Source organism: Triticum aestivum, chromosome 1B (genome assembly GCF_018294505.1).
Source record: "Triticum aestivum cultivar Chinese Spring chromosome 1B, IWGSC CS RefSeq v2.1, whole genome shotgun sequence".
Taxonomy (NCBI): Eukaryota; Viridiplantae; Streptophyta; class Magnoliopsida; order Poales; family Poaceae; genus Triticum; species Triticum aestivum.
The window spans coordinates 565,164,325-565,188,597 of NC_057795.1; the positions used below are offsets into that span (position 1 = coordinate 565,164,325).

General features: G+C 45.0%; 1 protein-coding gene and 1 pseudogene across 1 annotated transcript; both read left to right on the forward strand.

The window, feature by feature from the left end:
• Window positions 1-12,375: 12,375 nt before the first annotated feature.
• On the forward strand, window positions 12,376-14,019 carry LOC123095434 (protein SRG1). The gene is made up of 4 exons (XM_044517028.1): window positions 12,376-12,609; window positions 12,717-12,973; window positions 13,076-13,406; window positions 13,777-14,019. The coding sequence occupies exons 1-4, from the start codon at window positions 12,376-12,378 to the stop codon at window positions 14,017-14,019; spliced, it is 1,065 nt and encodes a 354-aa protein (XP_044372963.1).
• Window positions 14,020-20,769: 6,750 nt separating this feature from the next.
• On the forward strand, window positions 20,770-21,502 carry LOC123079840 (uncharacterized; annotated as a pseudogene).
• The last annotated feature ends 2,771 nt before the right edge of the window (window positions 21,503-24,273 follow it).

Consider the following 24,273-nt stretch of genomic DNA (forward strand, 5'->3'; position numbering starts at 1 on the left):
TTCATCCGATGACAACATCGAGGAGCATGTGGGAGCCATCATGGGTATCCAGATCCCGCTGTTGGTTATTGACCTGAGAGCGTCTCGGTCATGTCTGCATGTCTCCCGAACCCGTAGGGTCTACACACTTAAGGTTCGGTGACGCTAGGGTTATTAGGAAGACTAGTATGTGACTACCGAATGTTGTTCGGAGTCCCGGATGGGATCCCGGACGTCACGAGGAGCTCCGGAAGGGTCCGGAGGTAAAGATTTATATATGGGAAGTTGTCAAACGGCACCGGGAAGTTTCGGGGTCATACCGGTATTGTACCGGGGCCACCGGAAGGGTTCCGGGGGTCCACCGGGAGGGGCCACCCCTCCCGGGGGGCCACATGGGCTGCGTGGGGCAGGGAGCCAGCCCCTGGTGGGCTGGGCGCACCCCCTCCCTTGGGCCCTTGCGCCTAGGGTTGAGGGGGGAACCCTAGAGGGGGCGCCCCCTTGGCTTGGGGGGCAAGCCACCCTCTCCCCCTCTCCCCTTGGCCGCCGCCCCCCCTAGATGGGTTCTAGAGGGGCCGGCCCCCTTCTCCCTTCCCCCTATAAATAGAGGGGTGAGGGGAGGGCAGCCGAACCACCCTTCAAGGCGCAGCCCTCCCCTCCCCAACACCTCTCCTCCTCCGTTGTGTGCTTGGCGAAGCCCTGTCGGAGTACTGCTTCTCCACCATCACCACGTCGTCGTGCTGCCGGTGGAGCTGTCTTCCTCAACCTCTCCTTCCCCTTGCTGGATCAAGAAGGAGGAGACGTCTCCCGTCCCGTACGTGTGTTGAACGCGGAGGTGCTGTCCGTTCAGCACTTGGTCATCGGTGATTCGAATCACGTCGAGTACGACTCCATCATCACCTTGCAAGCTTCCGCACGCGATCTACAAGTGGTATGTAGATGCAAACTCACTCCCTTGACTCGTTGCTTAGATGAACTCATAGATGGATCTTGGTGAAACCGTAGGAAAAATTTTAATTTTCTGCAACGTTCCCCAACAGTGGCATCATGAGCTAGGTCTATGCGTAGTTCTCTTTGCACGAGTAGAACACAATTTTGTTGTGGGCGTGGATTTTGTCATCTTACTTGCCTCTACTAGTCTTTTCTTGCTCAACGGTATTGTGGGATGAAGCGGCCCGGACCAACCTTACACGTACGCTTACGTGAGACCGGTTCCACCGACTGACATGCACTAGTTGCATAAGGTGGCTGGCGGGTGTCTGTCTCTCCCACTTTAGTTGGAGCGGATTTGATGAACAGGGCCCTTATGAAGGGTAAATAGAAGTTGACAAAATCACGTTGTGGTGATTCGTAGGTAAGAAAACGTTCTTGCTAGAACCCAATTGCAGCCACGTAAAAGATGCAACAACAATTAGAGGACGTCTAACTTGTTTTTGCAGCGATTGATCATGTGATGTGATATGGCCAGAAGTTGTGATGAATGATGAATTGTGATGTATGAGATCATGTTCTTTGTAATAGGATTCACGACTTGCATGTCGATGAGTATGACAACCGGCAGGAGCCATAGGAGTTGTCTTTATTTTTTGTATGACCTGCGTGTCATTGAATAACGCCATGTAAACTACTTTACTTTATTGCTAAACGTTAGTCATAGAAGTAGAAGTAGTCGTTGGCGTGACAACTTCATGAAGACACGATGATGGAGATCATGATGATGGAGATCATGGTGTCAAGCCGGTGACAAGATGATCATGGAGCCCCGAAGATGAAGATCAATGGAGCTATATGATATTGGCCATATCATGTCACAACTATATAATTGCATGTGATGTTTATTATGTTTATGCATCTTGTTTACTTAGGACGACGGTAGTAAATAAGATGATCCCTTACAAAAATTTCAAGAAGTGTTCTCCCCTAACTGTGCACCGTTGCTACAGTTCGTCGCTTCTAAGCACCACGTGATGATCGGGTGTGATGGATTCTTACGTTCACATACAACGGGTGTAAGACAGTTTTACACAGCGAAAACACTTAGGGTTAACTTGACGAGCCTAGCATGTGCAGACATGGCCTCGGAACACGGAGACCGAAAGGTCGAACACGAATCGTATGGAAGATACGATCAACATGAGAATGTTCACCGACGATGACTAGTCCGTCTCACGTGATGATCGGACACGGGCTAGTCGACTCGGATCGTGTAACACTTAGATGACTAGAGGGATGTCTAATCTAAGTGGGAGTTCATAATTTGATTAGAACTTTATTATCATGAACTTAGTCTAAAACCTTTGCAAATATGTCTTGTAGATCAATGGCCAACGCTAATGTCAACATGAACTTCAACGCGTTCCTAGAGAAAACCAAGCTGAAAGATGATGGCAGCAACTATACGGACTGGGTCCGGAACCTGAGGATCATCCTCATAGCTGCCAGGAAACAATATGTCCTAGAAGGACCGCTAGGTGACGCTCCCGTCCCAGAGAACCAAGACATTATGAATGCTTGGCAGTCTCGTGCTGATGATTACTCCCTCGTTCAGTGCGGCATGCTTTACAGCTTAGAACCGGGGCTCCAAAAGCATTTTGAGCATCACGGAGCATATGAGATGTTCGAAGAGCTGAAACTAGTTTTCCAAGCTCATGCCCGGGTCGAGAGATATGATGTCTCCGACAAGTTCTACAGTTGTAAGATGGAGGAAAACAGTTCTGTCAGTGAGCACATCCTGAAGATGTCTGGGTTGCACAACCGTATGACCCAGCTGAACATTAACCTCCCAGATGAGGCGGTCATTGACAGAATCCTCCAGTCGCTCCCACCAAGCTACAAGAGCTTTGTGATGAACTACAACATGCAGGGGATGGAAAAGACCATTCCTGAAGTGTTCTCGATGCTGAAGTCAGCAGAGGCTGAAATCAAGAAAGAACATCAAGTGTTGATGGTCAATAAGACCACTAAGTTCAAGAAGGGCAAGGGTAAGAAGAACTTCAAGAAGGACGGCAAAGAGGTTGCCGCGCCTGGTAAGCCAGTTACCGGGAAGAAGTCAAAGAATGGACCCAAGCCTGAGACTGAGTGCTTTTATTGCAAGGGGAAGGGTCACTGGAAGCGGAACTGCCCCAAATACTTAGCGGATAAGAAGGCCGGCAACACCAAAGGTATATTTGATATACATGTGATTGATGTGTACCTTACCAGTACTCGTAGTAACTCCTGGGTATTTGATACCGGTGCCGTTGCTCATATTTGTAACTCACAGCAGGAGCTGCGGAATAAACGGAGACTGGCGAAGGACGAGGTGACGATGCGCGTCGGGAATGGTTCCAGAGTCGATGTGATCGCCGTCGGCACGCTGCCTCTACATTTACCTACGGGATTAGTTTTGAACCTTAATAATTGTTATTTAGTGCCAAGTTTGAGCATGAACATTGTATCTGGATCTCGTTTAATACGAGATGGCTACTCATTTAAGTCTGAGAATAATGGTTGTTCGATTTATATGAGAGATATGTTTTATGGTCATGCTCCGATGGTCAATGGTTTATTCTTAATGAATCTCGAGCGTAATATTACACATGTTCATAGTGTAGATGCCAAAAGATGTAAAGTTGATAACGATAGTCCCACATACTTGTGGCACTGCCGCCTTGGTCACATTGGTGTCAAGCGCATGAAGAAGCTCCATGCCGATGGACTTTTAGAGTCTCTTGATTATGAATCGTTTGACACGTGCGAACCATGCCTCTTGGGCAAAATGACCAAGACTCCGTTCTCCGGAACAATGGAGCGAGCAACCAACTTGTTGGAAATCATACATACCGATGTGTGCGGTCCAATGAGCGTTGAGGCTCGCGGAGGATATCGTTATGTTCTCACTCTCACTGATGACTTGAGTAGATATGGGTATGTCTACTTAATGAAACACAAGTCTGAGACCTTTGAAAAGTTCAAGGAATTTCAGAATGAGGTAGAGAATCAACGTGACCGAAAGATAAAATTCTTACGATCAGATCGTGGAGGAGAATACTTAAGTCACGAATTTGGTACACACTTAAGGAAATGTGGAATCGTTTCACAACTCACGCCGCCTGGAACACCTCAGCGAAACGGTGTGTCCGAACGTCGTAATCGCACTCTATTGGATATGGTGCGGTCTATGATGTCTCTTACTGATTTACCGCTATCATTTTGGGGATACGCTCTAGAGACAGCTACATTCACTTTAAATAGGGCACCGTCTAAATCCGTTGAGACGACACCGTATGAATTATGGTTTGGAAAGAAACCTAAGCTGTCGTTTCTAAAAGTTTGGGGATGCGATGCTTATGTCAAGAAACTTCAACCTGAAAAGCTCGAACCCAAGTCGGAAAAATGCGTCTTCATAGGATACCCTAAGGAAACTGTCGGGTATACCTTCTACTTAAGATCCGAGGGCAAAATCTTTGTTGCCAAGAACGGATGCTTTCTGGAAAAAGAGTTTCTCTCGAAAGAAGTAAGTGGGAGGAAAGTAGAACTCGATGAAGTACTACCTCTTGAACGGGAAAGTGGCGCAGCGCAGGAAACCGTTCCTGTGATGCCCACACCAACTGAAGAGGAAAACAATGATGATGATCAAGGTACTTCGGATCAAGTTACTACTGAACTTCGTAGGTCCACAAGGACACGTTCCGCACCAGAGTGGTACGGCAACCCTGTCCTGGAAATCATGTTGTTAGACAACAATGAACCTTCGAACTATGAAGAAGCGATGGCGGGCCCGGATTCCAACAAATGGCTTGAAGCCATGAAATCCGAGATAGAATCCATGTATGAAAACAAAGTATGGACTTTGACAGACTTGCCCGATGATCGGCGAGCGATAGAAAACAAATGGATTTTTAAGAAGAAGACGGACGCGGATGGTAATGTACCATCTATAAGGCTCGACTTGTCGCTAAGGGTTATCGACAAGTTCAAGGGATTGACTACGACGAGACTTTCTCTCCCGTAGCGAAGCTGAAGTCCGTCCGAATCATGTTAGCAATTGCCGCATACTATGATTATGAGATATGGCAGATGGACGTCAAAACGGCATTCCTTAACGGACATCTTAAGGAAGAGCTGTATATGATGCAGCCGGAAGGTTTTGTCGATCCTCGGAACGCTAACAAAGTATGCAAGCTCCAGCGATCCATTTATGGACTGGTGCAAGCATCTCGGAGTTGGAACATTCGCTTTGATGAGATGATCAAAGCGTTTGGGTTTATGCAGACTTATGGAGAAGCCTGCGTTTACAAGAAAGTGAGTGGGAGCTCTGTAGCATTTCTCATATTATATGTAGATGACATACTCTTGATGGGAAATAATATAGAATTTCTGGACAGCATTAAGGCCTACTTGAATAAGTGTTTTTCAATGAAGGACCTTGGAGAAGCTGCTTATATATTAGGCATCAAGATCTATAGAGATAGATCGAGACGCCTCATAGGTCTTTCACAAAGCACATACCTTGATAAGATTTTGAAGAGGTTCAAAATGGATCAGTCCAAGAAGGGGTTCTTGCCTATGTTACAAGGTGTGAGACTGAGCTCGGCTCAGTCACCGACCACGGCAAAAGATAAAGAAGAGATGAGTGTCATCCCCTATGCTTCAGCCATAGGATCTATTATGTATGCCATGCTATGTACCAGACCCGATGTAAACCTTGCCGTAAGTTTGGTAGCAAGATACCAAAGTAATCCCGGCAAGGAACACTGGACAGCGGTCAAGAATATCCTGAAGTACCTGAAAAGGACGAATGACATGTTTCTCATTTATGGAGGAGACGAAGAGCTCGTCGTAAAGGGTTACGTCGATGCTAGCTTCGACTCAGATCTGGATGACTCTAAGTCACAAACCGGATACGTGTATATGTTGAATGGTGGAGCAGTAAGCTGGTGCAGCTGCAAGCAGAGCGTCGTGGCGGGATCTACGTGTGAAGCGGAGTACATGGCAGCCTCGGAGGCAGCGCATGAAGCGATTTGGGTGAAGGAGTTCATCACCGACCTAGGAGTCATACCCAATGCGTCGGGGCCGATCAAACTCTTCTGTGACAACACTGGAGCTATTGCCCTCGCCAACGAGCCCAGGTTTCACAAGAAGACCAGGCACATCAAGCGTCGTTTCAACTCCATCCGTGAAAATGTTCAAGATGGAGACATAGAGATTTGCAAAGTGCACACGGATCTGAATGTCGCAGATCCGCTGACTAAACCTCTCTCGCGTGCAAAACATGATCAACACCAGAACTCTATGGGTGTTCGATTCATCACAATGTAACTAGATTGGTGACTCTAGTGCAAGTGGGAGACTGTTGGAAATATGCCCTAGAGGCAATAATAAAAGTATTATTATATTTCAATGTTCATGATAAATGTCTTTTATTCATGCTATAACTGTATTATCCGGAAATCGTAATACACGTGTGAATACTTAGACCACAATATGTCCCTGGTGAGCCTCTAGTTGACTAGCTCGTTGTGATCAACAGATAGTCATGGTTTCCTGACTATGGACATTGGATGTCGTTGATAACGGGATCACATCATTAGGAGAATGATGTGATGGACAAGACCCAATCCTAAGCATAGCATAAAAGATCGTGTAGTTCGTTTTGCTAGAGCTTTGCCAATGTCAAGTATCTCTTCCTTCGACCATGAGATCGTGTAACTCCCGGATACCGTAAGAGTGCCTTGGGTGTATCAAACGTCACAACGTAACTGGGTGACTATAAAGGTGCATTACAGGTATCTCCGAAAGTATCTGTTGGGTTGACACGGATCGAGACTGGGATTTGTCACTCCGTATGACGGAGAGGTATCTCTGGGCCCACTCGGTAATGCATCATCATAATGAGCTCAATGTGACCAAGGTGTTGGACACGGGATCATGCATTACGGTACGAGTAAAGTGACTTGCCGGTAACGAGACTGAACAAGGTATTGGGATACCGACGATCGAGTCTCGGGCAAGTAACGTACCGATTGACAAAGGGAATTGCATACAGGGTTTGATCGAATCCTCGACATCGTGGTTCATCCGATGACAACATCGAGGAGCATGTGGGAGCCATCATGGGTATCCAGATCCCGCTGTTGGTTATTGACCTGAGAGCGTCTCGGTCATGTCTGCATGTCTCCCGAACCCGTAGGGTCTACACACTTAAGGTTCGGTGACGCTAGGGTTATTAGGAAGACTAGTATGTGACTACCGAATGTTGTTCGGAGTCCCGGATGGGATCCCGGACGTCACGAGGAGCTCCGGAAGGGTCCGGAGGTAAAGATTTATATATGGGAAGTTGTCAGACGGGCACCGGGAAGTTACGGGGTCATACCGGTATTGTACCGGGGCCACCGGAAGGGTTCCGGGGGTCCACCGGGAGGGGCCACCCCTCCCGGGGGGCCACATGGGCTGCGTGGGGCAGGGAGCCAGCCCCTGGTGGGCTGGGCGCACCCCCTCCCTTGGGCCCTTGCGCCTAGGGTTGAGGGGGGAACCCTAGAGGGGGCGCCCCCTTGGCTTGGGGGGCAAGCCACCCTCTCCCCCTCTCCCCTTGGTCGCCGCCCCCCCCCCCCTAGATGGGTTCTAGAGGGGCCGGCCCCCTTCTCCCTTCCCCCTATAAATAGAAGGGTGAGGGGAGGGCAGCCGAACCACCCTTCAAGGCGCAGCCCTCCCCTCCCCAACACCTCTCCTCCTCCGTTGTGTGCTTGGCGAAGCCCTGTCGGAGTACTGCTTCTCCACCATCACCACGCCGTCGTGCTGCCGGTGGAGCTGTCTTCCTCAACCTCTCCTTCCCCCTTGCTGGATCAAGAAGGAGGAGACGTCTCCCGTCCCGTACGTGTGTTGAACGCGGAGGTGCTGTCCGTTCAGCACTTGGTCATCGGTGATTCGAATCACGTCGAGTACGACTCCATCATCACCTTGCAAGCTTCCGCACGCGATCTACAAGTGGTATGTAGATGCAAACTCACTCCCTCGACTCGTTGCTTAGATGAACTCATAGATGGATCTTGGTGAAACCGTAGGAAAAATTTTAATTTTCTGCAACGTTCCCCAACAAGCTTCTTGTTCAACATTTTCAGTAGCTTCTCAAATCCTTTGTCAGGCACACAATTCTCTGCCTTCCACTGCAGCAATTCCAGTACGGTACCGAGCTTTGTGTTGACATCTTTGCAATTGGGGTACAAACCTTTTTTGTGACCCTCTAACATGCGATCGAACTTCAGCTTCTCATTTTGACTTTCGCACTGTCTCCTTGCATCAACAATGACCCGACGAAGATCATCATCGGGCACATCGTCTGGTTCCTCTTGATCTTCAACAGCTTCCCCCGTTGCAGCATCACCGTATTTAGGGGGCACATAGTTGTCATCGTCCTCTTCTTCTTCGTTGTCTTCCATCATAACCCCTATTTCTCCGTGCTTGGTCCAAACATTATAGTGTGGAATGAAACCCTTATAAAGCAGGTGGGTGTGAAGGGTTTTCGAGATAGGGTAAGACTTCGTATTCCCACATATAGGGCATGGACATCACATAAAACCATTATGCTTGTTTGCCTCAGCCACTTCGAGAAAATTATCCACGCCGTTAATGTACTCGGAGGTGTGTCTGTCACTATACATTCCATTGTCGGTTCATCTGCGTGCATTATATATAATTAAGTGTGTCAAAAACCATTACAGTACATCATGAATAGATAAATAAGTGACCAAATTAATAGAAGTTCATCATCACATTAAAACCAAAGTACATACATAGTTCTCATTGCACAACATATAGCTCTCCAGAGCATCTAATTAATTAAACCATACATTGAAACTATGTAAAACATTTCAATGCGAAAACAAATGCGATCATAATCGCAACCAAGGTAACAATTAATCCAACGGCATAATGATACCAAGCCTCGGTATGAATGGCATATTTTCTAATCTTTCTAATCTTCAAGTGCATTGCATCCATCTTGATTTTGTGATCATCGACGACATCCGCAACATGCAACTCCAATATCATCTTCTCCTCCTCAATTTTTTTCGTTCAAGAAATTGTTTTCTTGTTCAACTAAATTTAACCTCTCAACAATAGGGTCGGTTGGAATTTCTGGTTCACATACCTCCTAGATAAATAAAATCTATGTCACGTTGGTCCGCATAATTGTCATAAACAATAAATGAACCAAATAGTTATAAAAAATAATATATACCACATCCGAATCATAGACAGGACGAGGGCCGACGGGGGCGGATACCAAAACCATTGCACTATATAATAAGAAGCAATAATAAAAGTAAGAAAATTATACAAGTATCTATCTAAACATACAAGTAAGAAATTTTTTTCCTTTCAGAAAGAAGATCAGAACAAGAGGCTCACCACAGTGGTGCCAGCGACGAGATCGGCGCAGGCGATCGACGGTGGTGAAGACGGGGACGGGACGGGACGGACTGCTAAACCTAGACAAATATTGAGGAAAATGGAGCTTGGAGAGGAGAAAGCTTAAGTAGTGTGCCTCGGGCATTCCATCGAACACCTCATGTGCATAGGAGGTGAGCTAGAGCACCACAAAGCCCTCCCCTCGCCGGACAGAAAAAACAGAGCAGTGTGGAGTGCTCTGGTCGCCGGCGAGAGGGTATATATAGGCACATCATTGGTCCCAGTTCGTGACTTGAATCGGTACTAAAGGACACCCTTTGGTCCCGGTTCAAGCCACCAACCGGGACCAATGGTGGTGGGCCAGGAGCGAGGGCCATTGGTCCCGGTTCGTCCCACCAACCAGGACCAAAGGGGCCAGACAAACCGGACCAATGCCCCGATGAGGCCCGGCAGGCCCCCTGGCCTCACGAACCGGGACCAATACCCCCATGGGTCCCGGTTCGTGACTGAACCGGGACTAATGGACTTATCTGGCCTGAACCACGACCCTGTTTTCTACTAGTGTATATAGAATTTTATGTAAGCATGAAAGTTCTGAATGTCTAAGGTATATATTTAAAGAGTAAATGTATACTAGTCCCATTTCCAAAGCAAACATTGTTCGTTGTGTTTAAATATTATATTTAGCAAGGTTAACACCCCAAACATAAATCAAAACAATAGTGCCATAATCATATTGACTAGAATCGATCATGTGTACAATGGTTTGAAATGGCTCTGTCGAATGTAGGTCCCTCCTAAACGAGTCTTCCTTCTACAGGATCTTGACACAAATACTTTAAGGACTATCCCCATGCCTTCCACTTTAATGCTTACCCATGAGCTAGCAACCCAGATGGTCTCAATTAAGCAACGTGACACACATAAAGTAGTTACAAATAATCTTTCCATCCCGCTACATGAGATTTTTGTATGCCCTCCTATCGGATACGAGCCACATTCACAAGGTCACCATGTTCGAATCTCTCCCCACACCGACCTGCTTGGAGTCCTCTTATCGTCCATCTCTGCCTCAGATGTCTTAGTCTTCTACGGGTTCGATTCTAGCATGGAAGATCAGACCAAGATGTGGCACTAGAGGCGGGGATCTGGAGCTCAACCTTCGGCGGGGATGTTAGTATTGGGTGGCGCGGGTGGTGGAGAATAAAGGGTGGCGCACGGCAAGGGATGAGTGTTGTGGTTCTACATTACATAGAAGGAGCCAAAGAAACAAGGGTGGCTGAGTGAGGTTGTAGAGGAGGGGATAAAGAGAGTCGCTATGGGTGTCGTTGGTGCGAGACTAGCTTAGGATTGGACTAGAGGGTTGTGGTTGTTTTATTTACACTAATATATGAATTATATTAACTAAGGAAAATGAGTACAAACTGAGCAATCGGACGTAGAACAATTGCCCCACCTTTTATGTAATAAAAATATAGAAACACATCAAAGCCCTTCAAATAATCCTTTTAATTTAACCTTCTACCGCTTGCTTCGTCTTTGTCGCATCACCGGGGCAAAGAATGAAGACAAGAAAAGTGGCAGATGTGTTGCCCACACAAGAGCATATGCCCGGGGACGACACTAACCCACTAGCTTCTTGATGCAGCCGACCAGTCCGACGAGACGGGGTTTAAGCAAGGGTGCATTATTTGACACAATGTCTTCATTGCCATCTGAATGGTGCCATCGTGACCAACTCCTAACTATATGTTGAACACTCATAACTGGTGTTTCCCCGCATAACCCTCCGCCGAAGCAATGGGCGGGAGGGGAGGGAAACCCATGCATGGGAGGTGAAGATCTGTTGAAAGGAGGGATCCCAAAAGAAGGTGGTCATGTCTCTGTTTGTTAGAGACTTATCTTAAGGTATTTGGCTGTTAGACTAGCATTGCGGTCCTTGCTGACCATTTCAGCAATGAATCCCAATCAACTGTCCTATCACCATCTGATTTGCATGCACATTAATTTCAGGCATATCGATAGTGATCAAACTTCATGCACTCAGAGTTATTTCCCTTGGACTCATGATCTTATTCGCCTTCGTAAACCATATATGAAGTATATATGTTCATCGTCATATCAAACCCTTAGGGGTTGGCCACGTCATTGTTCACGACGCTTAATAGTTTGAAATTGACATGTCGGTGACGTGCTTTAATTGTCACAAGTTAATTAAGTTGGAAGGAATCAATACCAGCCAATCCTGCAACAAATCACGTGATTTGTTGATTAGAAAATTCATTCAACGCAAGATTCCTCTATAGGAACCTTTAATTTCACGTCTGTGAATCTCCTACAATATTGCCAAGAGTTTTTAGCTCAAAGTTCGTACGTTGTATATGCAGGGTACATTTCGAGTTGGTGAATATTTGTGTGTAGATCGATGCATAGAACGTGATGCATTCATTGGTGAATATTCGTTCGTACGTTGTACAGATCTTGTTTATTTGTTCTTATTTAGCTCCAGTTGCAGTGCGAATCTTCTGTTTACCAAATAGTTAAAGTTAAGCCATGGCTGGCAAATGTGTAACACGTGTTAACTATTACTCCAATAGTCTATATAAACCAGGTTATTTCCTCTGGCAATCCACACTTAAGCTGTGTTACAAGTTGTAGATCGCAACAAGCTAGTTGTGACCGGAGGTATTGTTGTTCCAAGATCCGGCTCTGGTCTCTCTCCAATTGATTGAAGGTAATACTGTTTTCCAGTTCATCGTGCATGATCTTCGAGCTTTTAATTCCTATACTTGTCCCATGTATGAGCTAGATGTGAAAATCCATGAGCTTTAATGTTCCCACGCGTATTTCTTTGCTGACGAAGTACAAATCTTACTTAGCAACTGAGCAGATTTCTAACCTGCTGAGCTTGCAACGTAATACGTGATTCTGGCCTTATTATTTCGTCCCGTTTTTTTTATCAGAAACAGGGAGGGACCCATTTCTATTGAACCGGGCATTTCAGATTCTATGGGAAGCATAGGGACAGTTCAGATGACGGTGCAGGAGCTTGCTGGCGCCCTCGGCACGCCCGACGTGCCAGCTCAGTACATCGTGCGCGCGCACCAGGACCAACAGCTCGCCGCGGCGGTCGTTGCACCAGTCCCTGTCATTGACCTCGGCCGCCTTTTGAAGCACTGCGACGGCACCTCTGACGAGGCGGCGAAGCTCCGGTCAGCCATCGAGTCCTGGGGCCTCTTTATGGTAAGTAAAAACCCTATGAGCTGCAGCTGCAGCTGCGCACTACCCAACTATTCTGGAGCAAGACCAAGCAGGAATATCCATGTCCTTTTGTATGTACTTTCTTGCAGGTCAGTAACCATGGTGTAGACGCCGTAATGGACGACATGATGGCCGCGTCGAGGGAGTTTTTCCGGCAGCCGCTCGAAGCGAAGCAGAGATACACCAACCTGATCAGCGGCGAGCGGTTCCAGTTCGAGGGGTACGGGAACGACCGGGTGAGCTCGCCGGACCAAATCCTTGATTGGACTGACCGCCTCTACCTCAAGGTGGAGCCAGAGGATGAGCGGCACGTCGCCCTCTGGCCAGCGCATCCCAAAACCTTTAGGTGACGACCGACCCCACGGAACAATGTCTTCACCAATTTCCTTGCTCGAGAGAGGATTCGTTAACGGATCATGTCATCATGAGAAATTTGTTATTGCTGCAGGGATGCTCTGCACGAGTTTACGAAGAAATGCGGGGGAGTGAAGGACGATCTACTCAGGGCAATGGCGAAGCTGCTGCAACTTGACGACGATGATTACTTTGTGAAACACTTTGGGGAGAGGCCTCTCACTAACGCGAGGTGCAGCTACTACCCGGAGTGCCCGAGGCCGGAGCTCGTGTTTGGCCTCAAGCCCCACTCTGATGGAACTGTTGTTACAGTCCTGATGGTCGATGACAGGGTTGGTGGCCTGCAAGTTCTCAAAGATAGGGTTTGGTGGGATGTACCGATCGTACCTCACACATTACTGATGATTATAGGAGATCAAACTGAGGTACGCTTGTGAAATCAAATCTATATCCTGAAAATGTATTGTTTTGTATAAATAAATAATTATTTCCACCTTAATTGGCAATGTAGATAGTTTTTGATATATTACTAGTCAAAGTTACAAAGTTTACTACATATAGGACCGATATATATTCATGAACGGAGGTGGTAGGTAAAGACATTATGGTTTGCTTTTGCACGAAAAATGATTTCAAAGTGTAACACAATCATAAGCATATTCTACAACATCCATATCAAACATGATAGTCCAAGTTACATGGAGGGAATCTCAAAAGTTCAAATCTTCAACACTGAGTTTTCTCCAAAATATATAACCTCCCGGGCTGATGAAGGTTAAGCTTTTTGTGACACAGATAATGAGCAATGGGGTTTTTAGGAGCCCTGTGCATAGGGTCGTGACAAACACAAAGAAAGAGAGACTATCGGTGGCACTAGACTACTCTGTTGATCCTGAGAAAGAAATCGAGCCATCGGCTCAATTGATCAATGAAAAGAGGTCGGCATTGTACACAAAAGTGAAGGTCAAGGACTACTTTGCTAGAAATTACAATGATTTTACTCAAGGCAAAATGGCTATCGATACAGTGAAGGTCTAACTAAGTCTGCTATGATTGCTTTCATTCAATAAAATGTGGCCATTTTGCGACAAAGGTTTGCATCATGTATTCATGTATCGTCGCATCCCTAAGTGTATTCACTCTCTTTCTCAATAACACATGTTTCAGTTTTTGGCACGATTTACATGCTAATAAAAAAAGAGTTATAATGAATGTATATCCTACCATGAAAAGGTATGTAATGATAATAATTTCACACGAGAAGAAATCCAAATAACTTTCTAGGTCGTATGAACTTGCGTCCCGACTGCTAAGTTACAATGGTAATCAACGGGTCGAAGGTTTTACTAGAAACTAAAGATGTATTTTAAATTGACAGTTACTAGGAGGCCTAATTAGCCATAAGGGAGTCATGCGAATAATACTTCTAGTTGTAGGTATAAGTATAACGATCAACAAAGCTTTGCAAACAACAACGGAAGGCTAAATGTTGTGCAAATGGACCTACTAGACCAATAGAGCTGTGCACATGGGACATTTAAAAAACAAAGTGGTTCCACTAGTACAGAAATGGGCATTAGAGGCGTCCACTGGAGATGGTTTTGACCCCAAAAAAATCAGCTCCGAATAATACTTCTAGTTGTAGGTATAAGTATAACGATCATATTGGTGACAACTCGAAGCAGGGACCCCTCCCTCCCCTCCCCCGTCCCCGCGCTCGCGCCGCCTCCCCGGGGGGTGGCCGGGGCGGCCCCCATCGAGCTCCTCTCCTCCCCCTTCCCCCGTGCTCCTCCTCCCCGCCGCCGTCGGCGGAGCCCCCGGATCTAGCCGGGCGGGCTGGCGGCGGCGGGCCCTTCCTTCCCCCGCGCGCGCTCCCCTGCCCCGGGGGCAGGGCTGGCGGCGGGTGCCCTTCGGCCGGCGGCGGCCCGGCGGCCTGGTGGCGGCTGGCGGCGGCCCGGCGCGGTGGTGGCGCCGTCCTTTGGAGGCGGGGCGGCTTGGTGGCGCTGGTTGGCCGGCGGCGCGCCCGGCCCAGATCTGGGCCCTCGGGGCTCCATCTGGGTCCTTGCGGGCCGGCCCCCGGGCGTGTCCTCGTTGTCTGCGGCGTGGTGAGGAGGAGGAGCAGCTCGGTCTTGGGGCGGCGGCTCCGACGGTGTGCCGGCAGCAGCGCGAAGGCGGGAGCTTTACGAGCCCACGAGGGCTCGGCCGGGCCTGGTGTGCTCCTGCTATTGCGTCCAGACGGCTACCGTCGCTGACGGTGGAGGTGGGCCCCTCCCGCTTGCCGACGGGTTGTTGCCCTAGTCCTGGCTCTGATTCCTTGCCGTGTTGTCCTCACTTCGCGGTGCCGTGGTGAGACGGCATGGGGGCCTCGTGACCGCGTTGGCGCACGGTGGTGGTTGGTTTGGTGGCAGGCTCCGGGGCGCCCGAGGTGCGGGTTGGGATCGGGGGAAACCCCTGTCGGCATGGCCGACACCGGCGCGGTGGCGCCTGTGGGTGCCTCCTGACCTTCCGGGAGGGCGTCGGGGCTACCCTTCCTCTCGCCTCGTCGTGTACCGGGGGAAACCCTTGGCAGCAGCGTCGTCATCGTCGCAATCCTTCTTGGAGGTGTTGATAGGTGCCGGTGCTTCGGAGTCTTGGAGTCTAGTGGAAGAGCTTGGTGGGCGCTGCGATCGCGAGGCTTCTTCGCTTTTGTTGATCCGCCGTTGTCGGCATTTGTTTCTTTTGCTTTTCTTTGTCGTTTCTTTTTGGGCGTGTCTGTACTGTTTTCGCCCCAGCACCTTTCCTGTATGGTTCGGTTGGTTGCTTTGTATACAAAGCGGGGGAAACCCTTTTTCGGTATAAGTATAACGATCAACAAAGCTTTGCAAACAACAATGGATGGCTAAATGTTGTGCAAATGGACCTACTAGACAAATAGAGCTGTGCACATGGGACATTTAAAAAAACAAAGTGGTTCCACTAGTACAGAAATGGGCATTGGAGGCGTCCACTGGAGATGGTTTTGACCCCAAAAAATCAGCTCCATGTAATACCCTATAAAAGATGGTTATTTTTATTTATTTTTGCGGGAAGAGATGATTATATTTGTTAGCAAAACTATTGGAGGCGGTTCCAAAGTGGAATCGCATTAGTATTAGGTGGAGGTGGTTCGTTTGATGAGACCGCCTCTAGTTTCTGGGATGCTTGGGTAGTTTTGTGTTCTAAACTTCTATGATTATTTATTACCTCAGGGCACCCTACGGTGTACCTGCCGATGATGAGATTTTGATTTAAACTTGGCACATGCTGAACGTTCACGAACATCATAGTCTGCTCATATGCAAGTGGCTGTTGTATCTCACGGTGGATCATTCACCATACACCCAATGGCATGAGCCAAAACTTGGCATGTGTCTTCAACCGGATCTGGCTGACCAACTGACTGCCATTAGTATAAATGAATCTACAACTTCTTTTGTTTCTATTCTCAAGAACAAAGAACTATTTCATTTAGAACCTAGTGTTTTCTTTTTAAGCAAAATGCAACCTATTGTTGCTTCCTGAGAGCTGCTGCTAACGTTTGTAGAGGCCACACTACTCGAGTGGGCCTTGAGACTCAGCCCTCGCGGAGCCCCGTTACTCAAGGATGCTTCGTCATCTTTCCCCGGTAGTTGAGGGACAACAAAGCTCTTGGAGGTGTTTGTTTCGCCTAGCATGATTCTCAGCTCACTAAAAGTTTGTCAGTACCATCGGTTGTGTGACTTTATTTAGCCCATCAACTTCTATTGCTCCCTTCGGAAGATTTGTTGGGCCACTACAAAATTGATGATTTCTTGTAACGAGCCACTTGTGTCGCGTAAAGCTAATTTATATCAGCAAAAATGGTTTCTTGACGGGTTTCGACTATTACGCAGTCTATCACTGAAGTTGCCATACAAAATTAAATACCGGCGGTACCACTTTTGCGTCCACTAAACATCATAACCATCATAGTCAACACTCAGGGACGTTATTGACATTTCACGACACACACAACTCCTACAACTGACCAACAACACGGTAAACAAACAACCAGATTCTGATTCTCAGGAATCCAAAGCTATAGCTGATTCTCGGGAATCTAGAGCCAGAGGATTCTCAGGAATATGTAGCCCAAACAAAGGGGGCCTAAGATCATACCTTGTTGGTGGTTCCTGCTTTGTCACCAAAATCTAATTTTAGTGGCGGCCAGGACTTTCACCATTTGGTCAACTGATTTGTTGCTTCTATTGTTTTCAATGACATTAACCCGTCAATAACAATTTGTACATCAGGGTTGATTGGTGAACGATTTTGAAATATTAGTCCAGATGATGCTCATGTGGCTGCTTACATGCCGGTCCAGACGCTGATGACTTGGCTGCTTACATGTGGGTCCATACGCTGGTGACGGCATGCATTCCCGTCACAATTTTTAGATGGCATTAATTTGGTCAATATTTCAATTTTCAATCAAATTTAATTTATTAGTTTTGGTAAATTTAAAAACATAATTTAAACAACTATGATTAATGTTGAAACTTAACATGTTTAACACAACTATATCAAACAAGATATAATAAGACATGCACCATCAGGGTTGTGAGAAGCCGTTTTGAGAACCCTGTGACAACTTCATTAAGATGAAACTCATAATGTCCTCCAGTTCTTGTTGCTTCTTTTCAAGAGAAACGTTTCTATCTTTTGAGCTCTTTTATTTCCTTGTTGAGCAACCATTCTTGAATTCAAGTCTTGTTGATACCTTTAAGTTGCCACTTTCCCTTTGAATCCTGAGTTAGCCTTTCTTCAAGCTCTCTCATGCGTTCATGAAAGGTTGATCTCTGTCTGGAGCTAGATGAGCAACCATGCTTGCAAAAAAATGTGCTCGATGAGGTCTTTTCCTTGAGGACCTCTACAAAAATCTGTAGATCAATTTCTTGGTGGTGCACCATCTAGTGGAGGTGCGAATGTTTTTTGACTGCATTTCATCCTGCAAAATGATTGAACGTTGTTAGTACAGTATTATAACTATTTATTTATTTTGGCTACGGCACACTACATTTGGATATGAAATGTTACAAAGACTTATGTATTCAACTTATGCACTCTCACTCATCTTCTCATCATTCTTTCTGGTGTGGGTTGCTTTAAAAACATTCAACTGAGGATGGTTCCTCATTGTTTCCCTTGGACTTATACATGAAATTGGGAATGATACATTAGTAGCACATGCCATTTACTTATTGAGATATATGATTTATATTAAGGTAGTTAAAATACTTACAATGCAGTTGTATTGTGAAACATAGCATTTAGAGTCAGTTATTTGGAAGTGCTTGACATCACTTTAGTTTGCTTTATTCTTTGCACATATTTTTCTAAGATTTGAAGTTTGTATTGTGTATGTCATGAAGTTCTGATGTATGAAAGTACAACTTCAATCTGACACATTACATATTACGTACCCTGTGGTGAAACTAGACATTGGTCCAGTATTTCATCCCAAAATGTTTCTATAAGATTATATGGCCTCAACATCATCGCTTGCACGATATTAACACTTATAACCTTGTTGTAATATCTAACCCCACCCTACCTTGGGGACCCCGGGGGGGGGGGGGGGGGGGGGGGTTGTAGCTCCATAAGCGTTTTTGGGAAGATTATGTGAACCGGTTCGGACCAGTTTTAGAACCTTGTGTGTTTTTCCTTATTTAGGTCATATGTGCTTTTTATTGGGGATTTCGAAAAAAAATCACATACATTGTGACATTTTTAATACAAGTAGTACATTTTTTGTATAAACGCATAACATTTTCAAATACATGATGGTTACATTTTTAAATACAAATTTGAACTCTTTTTTTAATACGTGTTGAACATTTTCAAATACACGTTGATTTTTTTGAATGGTACAAAATCTTTTTAAAATTAATCAAAGGTTTTCTATATTTATAAATATATTTTAAAAGGTCACCAAGATATTTGGAAACTCATGAATTTTTGTAATTGTAGGAAAGAGTTTTCAAAAATTTATGTGATTATTTTTAAAATTTTATAAATTTGATTTTTGAATAGTACGGAATGAATTAACCCTTTTTAGATGATAAAAACCTTTTTTCAAACCCATTAATATTTTTCAAATGTGATGACCATTTTTCTAATGCTATCAACATTTTTTTAAAGATTTCCAAACATATTTTTACATTGCATAAAGAATAAAACCCTTTGAATTTTTTATAATTTGAATAAGTAAGTATAAAAATGTAGAACTTTCGAAGTAACAATGAAATGAAAAATAAACGGATAGGTAACTTTGTGCAGAGCCGGTCCATTGACTCCCTCGGCCGCATGTGAAATTTCAAATTTAGCCCCTTTAAAGTTGAGCAAGTATGTTCGTTGTAAGACGTATGGGGCAAGCTCTATGTCTCGCATTAAGCGACACGGTAGCAGCTCTCACTGCAGCTTTCCCTCCCCAATCGCGTCGTATTGGGCTGGCCCATTCACGCCCGCATAGTACGTAAAAAGTACAGAGCAAATGGGGCAAGCCGGGATACATGGTCAGCATTTTTTTGTTTCTTCTCTTCTTTTTCTTCTTTTTGCATTTTGTTAATCTTGTTTCTTTTATTTCTTTCCGTTTTTTCATTCTTTCTTGCATTTTTATTCTTCATTTTTTTTCTATTTTCCGTTTTCTTTGTTCTTTTGGTTCTTGTTCTACAATTTTTTTATAAGTCAACAACATTTTTCTAATACACGTCTAACATTTTTCCAATGCAAATTATACATTTTGTAATATATGGTCAACATTTTTCCTACACACAGTTGTAACATTTTTCAAATACAAGATTAACATTGTTTGAATACATGATCAACATATTTTCGATGCATTTTAACATTTTTTAAATCCTTGATTAACAGTTTTCAAATAAAAATACTAACATTATTTCGATACATGGTTAACATTTTTTCTATACACAATAAATTTTTCCAAACACTTGTTCAAAATTATTGAAGATTTACATTTTTGTATACATCATAAAAAATTCGTCATTTTTTTAATACATGGTCAACATGTTTTGTATACACATTTAACATTTTTCAAATGCTTAATTAACATTTTTCAAATACTTGTGCAATATTTTTTTAATGTTTGATTAACATTTTATAGACAATGATAAAAAAATCAATCATTTTTCTAATACATGGTGAAAAAAATTTCTATACAATTTTAACATTTTCCAAATGCTTGATTAACATATTTCAAATACCTTTTCAACATTTATTTTCAAAATGATTGATTAATTTTTTATATATATACATGATGAAAACAATTCATCATTTTTCATACATGGTCAACATATATTGTATACACATTTAGCATTTTCCAAATGCTTGATTAAAAATTTTCAAACACATGTTCAAAAAAATTCAAATACTTTATTAACATTTTTTAAATCATTGATCAAATTGTTTCACACTAAAATAAATCTTATGCATTTTCCGTACACGTGATAAACATTTTCTCTGTACACATTTAACATTTTTCAAATGCTTGGTCAACATTTTTCATATGCTTTATGTAGATGGAGTTTGTAATATATATATATATATATATATATATATATATATATATATATTTGTTGAATATTTGGAAGCATAAACAAAACTAAAAAAACGAAAAAAACGAAAAACAAAACGTGTAAAAAACAAATTAAAAAGCTAGACGTATCAGCGCACCTGGGCTGGCCCAACTCGCCAGATCAGTTCTCAGGAAAAAAAACTCCGATCATCCCGTGACGATCCGTCGTCTCCCCTCTCTGTGGCCTCCGCCTCTTGGCCGGCTCCTCCCACGTCCTCTGCCTCGCCGCGGGAGCCGGCAACGCCGTCGACGCGCTCAACGCAGCGGGAGTCAGCGAGGTCCTCGGGATCGATCTCGTCGACCGATCACCACCGCCTCCCATTCTCCCATTCACCGACGGCGCCTTCGATCTCATCTTCTCCGACGACCCTGCGGGATTCGCCGGCTCCCTCTTCCCGTCTCGCGTCGCCGCCGAGACTGACCGCGCTGTCCGCCACGGTGGCGCCATCGCGCTCGTCGTCGAACGGGAGCTGGACCCCGCTGCCGTCGCCGCGCTCTTCAAGAGGTCATGCGTCGTGGATGCCAGGGCTGTCACTTTGGATGGCTCCCACAGGTCAGGTTGCTAATTTTTCAGAGTAATGGCACCACCCTGAACCCGCGATGATACACTGTAAGTAATTCTCATGTTCATATGTTGTTGTTCTGTTAAGATTTCTGCATCAGAATTAAACTGTAACTGTGTAGATTATATGGTCAAGAAAAATGGAAGATTGCTCCATTGTCAGTTGCTCTAGCAATAAATTTCTAACATTCCCTCAAACTTGTGCTGCAGAACTGAGAAAGCAGCCTGAATGTTTGGATCCTTTTGCTGTGCTGTCTTTCTAGCTATGACCATAGGAATTAGGATCAACATTTATCAAGTCAATGCAGATTTTTTAAATAATAGCTTCATATGGGCTACTTTGCGAGTTTATAACTTGTGCACTTCAAACAGTTATAAAAGAATCATGATACTTTAAAATATGTATTAGGTACTTATACAAAAATGTGTGAAAAATATATAATCGTCAGTGTACGCTACAAAAGAGAGGTGTGCTTTAATATTTTCAGTGATTTTTCTGCACGAAACTAAAAGCAAACTAATGATCATGAACTTGTGGTTAGGGGAATTAACCCATTTGTGTGATCAAAGAAAATGGTAGTTTGGTCACTTAGAGCATCTACAGCCGCATACCACAAATATGATCCCTCATACGTCTGCGGACGCGTCCAAGCATGTCCGCGGAGCCCGGTCACCCATCATTTTGTGTCTGTTCCAGCCGCATGCCTCAAATCCATACTACATAGATAAACCTAGTCCAATCTACTCGTCGTCCCAGATGTAGACGACTTCCATGCCGGCAATGCTGGACGGACCTGCCTCCTGGTGGATGACCGCCTCCCGTAGCTCCATTTCATCGTCGGACTCCATGTCCACGAAGACTGCGCCGACCTCCGCCCGAGCCTCGCAGAGGTAGCGCGGTTTGCTCCACCTCCGCCTCCGAGTGGATGGAGTTGAGGATGGATTGTTGTTCCGCAGCCTCCTCCGCTTGGACGACCCTGAACTCGCCAACGCGTCGGCCATGCCGAATCTAGCAGCTCTGAGGCATCGGATTTGCCTCGCCTTCCTCGTCCTCTGGCTTCGTGTCCTCCATGGCCACTTCCGGCGCTTGCTCCCGCTCCTACTCGTCATCCTCCTCCTCCAGCTCCGGCGACCGTCAAGGTAGCTTGTTGGGCATCGGGAAGTGGAATGGAAACAAGATTCTAATGCACACATACAACATATGAGATTCAAATGCAAACTGGCTTAGCTATGCGGCCATTAAGTGGGATCCGATGAATAGCCCGCAAGGGGCAGCACCTGTGGTTTCCCCCAAATCATGTTTATGCGGGACGGTGTTTGCAGGATTGCGGGCAGACCGCGTCCGCTTGCACCTTAAGAGCGATGGGGGTGGTCGCGGCGAAGGCCAACACCAAGACCATGCCGAAGACGAGGAACAACACAGGACGTCCTGTAGTGGCGAAGGCCATATTTCCTGTCCAGGCAGCGCCGACGGGGACGACCGAAGTTTCGGTGATGAGCAGCGGCCAGACCGAAGGTCCGGCGAGGAAAATGGAAGCCTTGATGCTCCCTGGCCACAAAGCGAGCAAAAGCAAAAGCAAGTTCCGGCAGAGAACCAATCGCTTATCACCTTTCTTGTCTCCCGTAGCTTATTCGCTTTAATTCGTGCAGTGCACGATAAAGTGAAGATAAACATAGAAGGGTTGAAGTGAATTGAGTAATTTTTCATTGATAACGACTACAGGAATTTATATCACCGGAACAGCCATGAGTAAATGTTGATTACAATGTTTGCATGGATTGGAAACTATGTAGTGTCCTTTGCAAGTACATAACGTTTGAACTACGCTAAGATCCTAAGTGCTAGATAGTTTATTTTGTAGAATATTATAACACACTCCTAACTGTTATCTTTACCTAAATAATATGTAGCTAATATTTTCCAGTTTATAACACAACCTTAACAGCCATCTTAGCCTAAAAATGATTGTGTTAGAATATTCTACAGAATAATCTAGTAGTTAAGATCCTAGCATTACCAAACGTTGTGTACTTGTAAAGGACATTATGTGGTCTCCAATTCATGCACACATTGTAACTCCCATGTACTCGTGACTGTCCAGGCAATATAAGGCTGGTTATAGTGGGGAGTAACTTAGACTAGTAACATGCATATGTTACTAGTCTATGTTATTATCTCTATAGTGCATAGTATCATAGATTAGTATCATAGGTGGTCTCATTTATTGCCATGCATGACACATAGTAGCATCACATTTATTATGTTACAGTATCTACCTATGTTACTATGATCATCTCTTTCTTTTTTAATTGTCTGCCACATAAGCATGTTTGCGAGTCCCAAGTGCATGATACTACTTATGTTATTCCCACTATGGCCAGCCTAAATACGTGCAGTCATTATCAATGAAAAATTTCTCCATCAACTTCAATTTTTCTCTCTTTCTCTTCATGCTATCATGCACTGTTCCAACGAGAGCGAATAGGCCACCTGAGAGAAGAAAGGTGAGAAGCGATGGGTTCTCTGCCGGAAGCTGCTTTTGCTTTTGCTCGCTTTGTGGACAAGGAGCATCGAGACTTCCGTTTTCCTCGCCGGACCTTCGGTCTGGCCATTGATCGTCACTGAAATATCGGTCAACGTTGTCGGCATTGCAGAGGTCGGATGTATGCTCAATGTATTCATATCCTCTTGATGCTTCATTCGAGCCAATAAAAGGCACCTTTTATCCAAGAATGTTGAAGGTGACTGAAAAATTCATTATTTCAAGGGCGAGTATCATCCATCCAGATATATTGTTGCCACAGACTGTTGACTTCCTAACTGAATGTTAGGAATGCTCATGGGAGACTAATATAATGAGTGTAAAGAAGCGGTATATTTCATTTTTGATATAAGTGCATGTATAAAAAACTACTGTTTTTTACCAACTCATTGTTGGTGAACTAGACTGTTTACATCGTAACCGAAAGGAATGATTTTTCAAGGGAAACTAAAGCAAATAGAAAGCACCTAGTTTTCCTGTATGAAATGTGCATATAAGAGCATCCTCAGCTGGACTTGGCAAATCTGACCTCTCAAACGTCTGTGGACAGGACCGGG

What these genes read in the sequence shown, in the direction of transcription:
- LOC123095434 (XM_044517028.1), top strand. Translation starts at nt 12,376, where the DNA reads ATGGGAAGCATAGGGACAGTTCAGATGACGGTGCAGGAGCTTGCTGGC. An exon ending in AGTCCTGGGGCCTCTTTATG is followed by an intron (nt 12,610 to 12,716) that starts GTAAGTAAAAAC and finishes ACTTTCTTGCAG; the next exon opens with GTCAGTAACCATGGTGTAGA. An exon ending in GCGCATCCCAAAACCTTTAG is followed by an intron (nt 12,974 to 13,075) that starts GTGACGACCGAC and finishes TTATTGCTGCAG; the next exon opens with GGATGCTCTGCACGAGTTTA.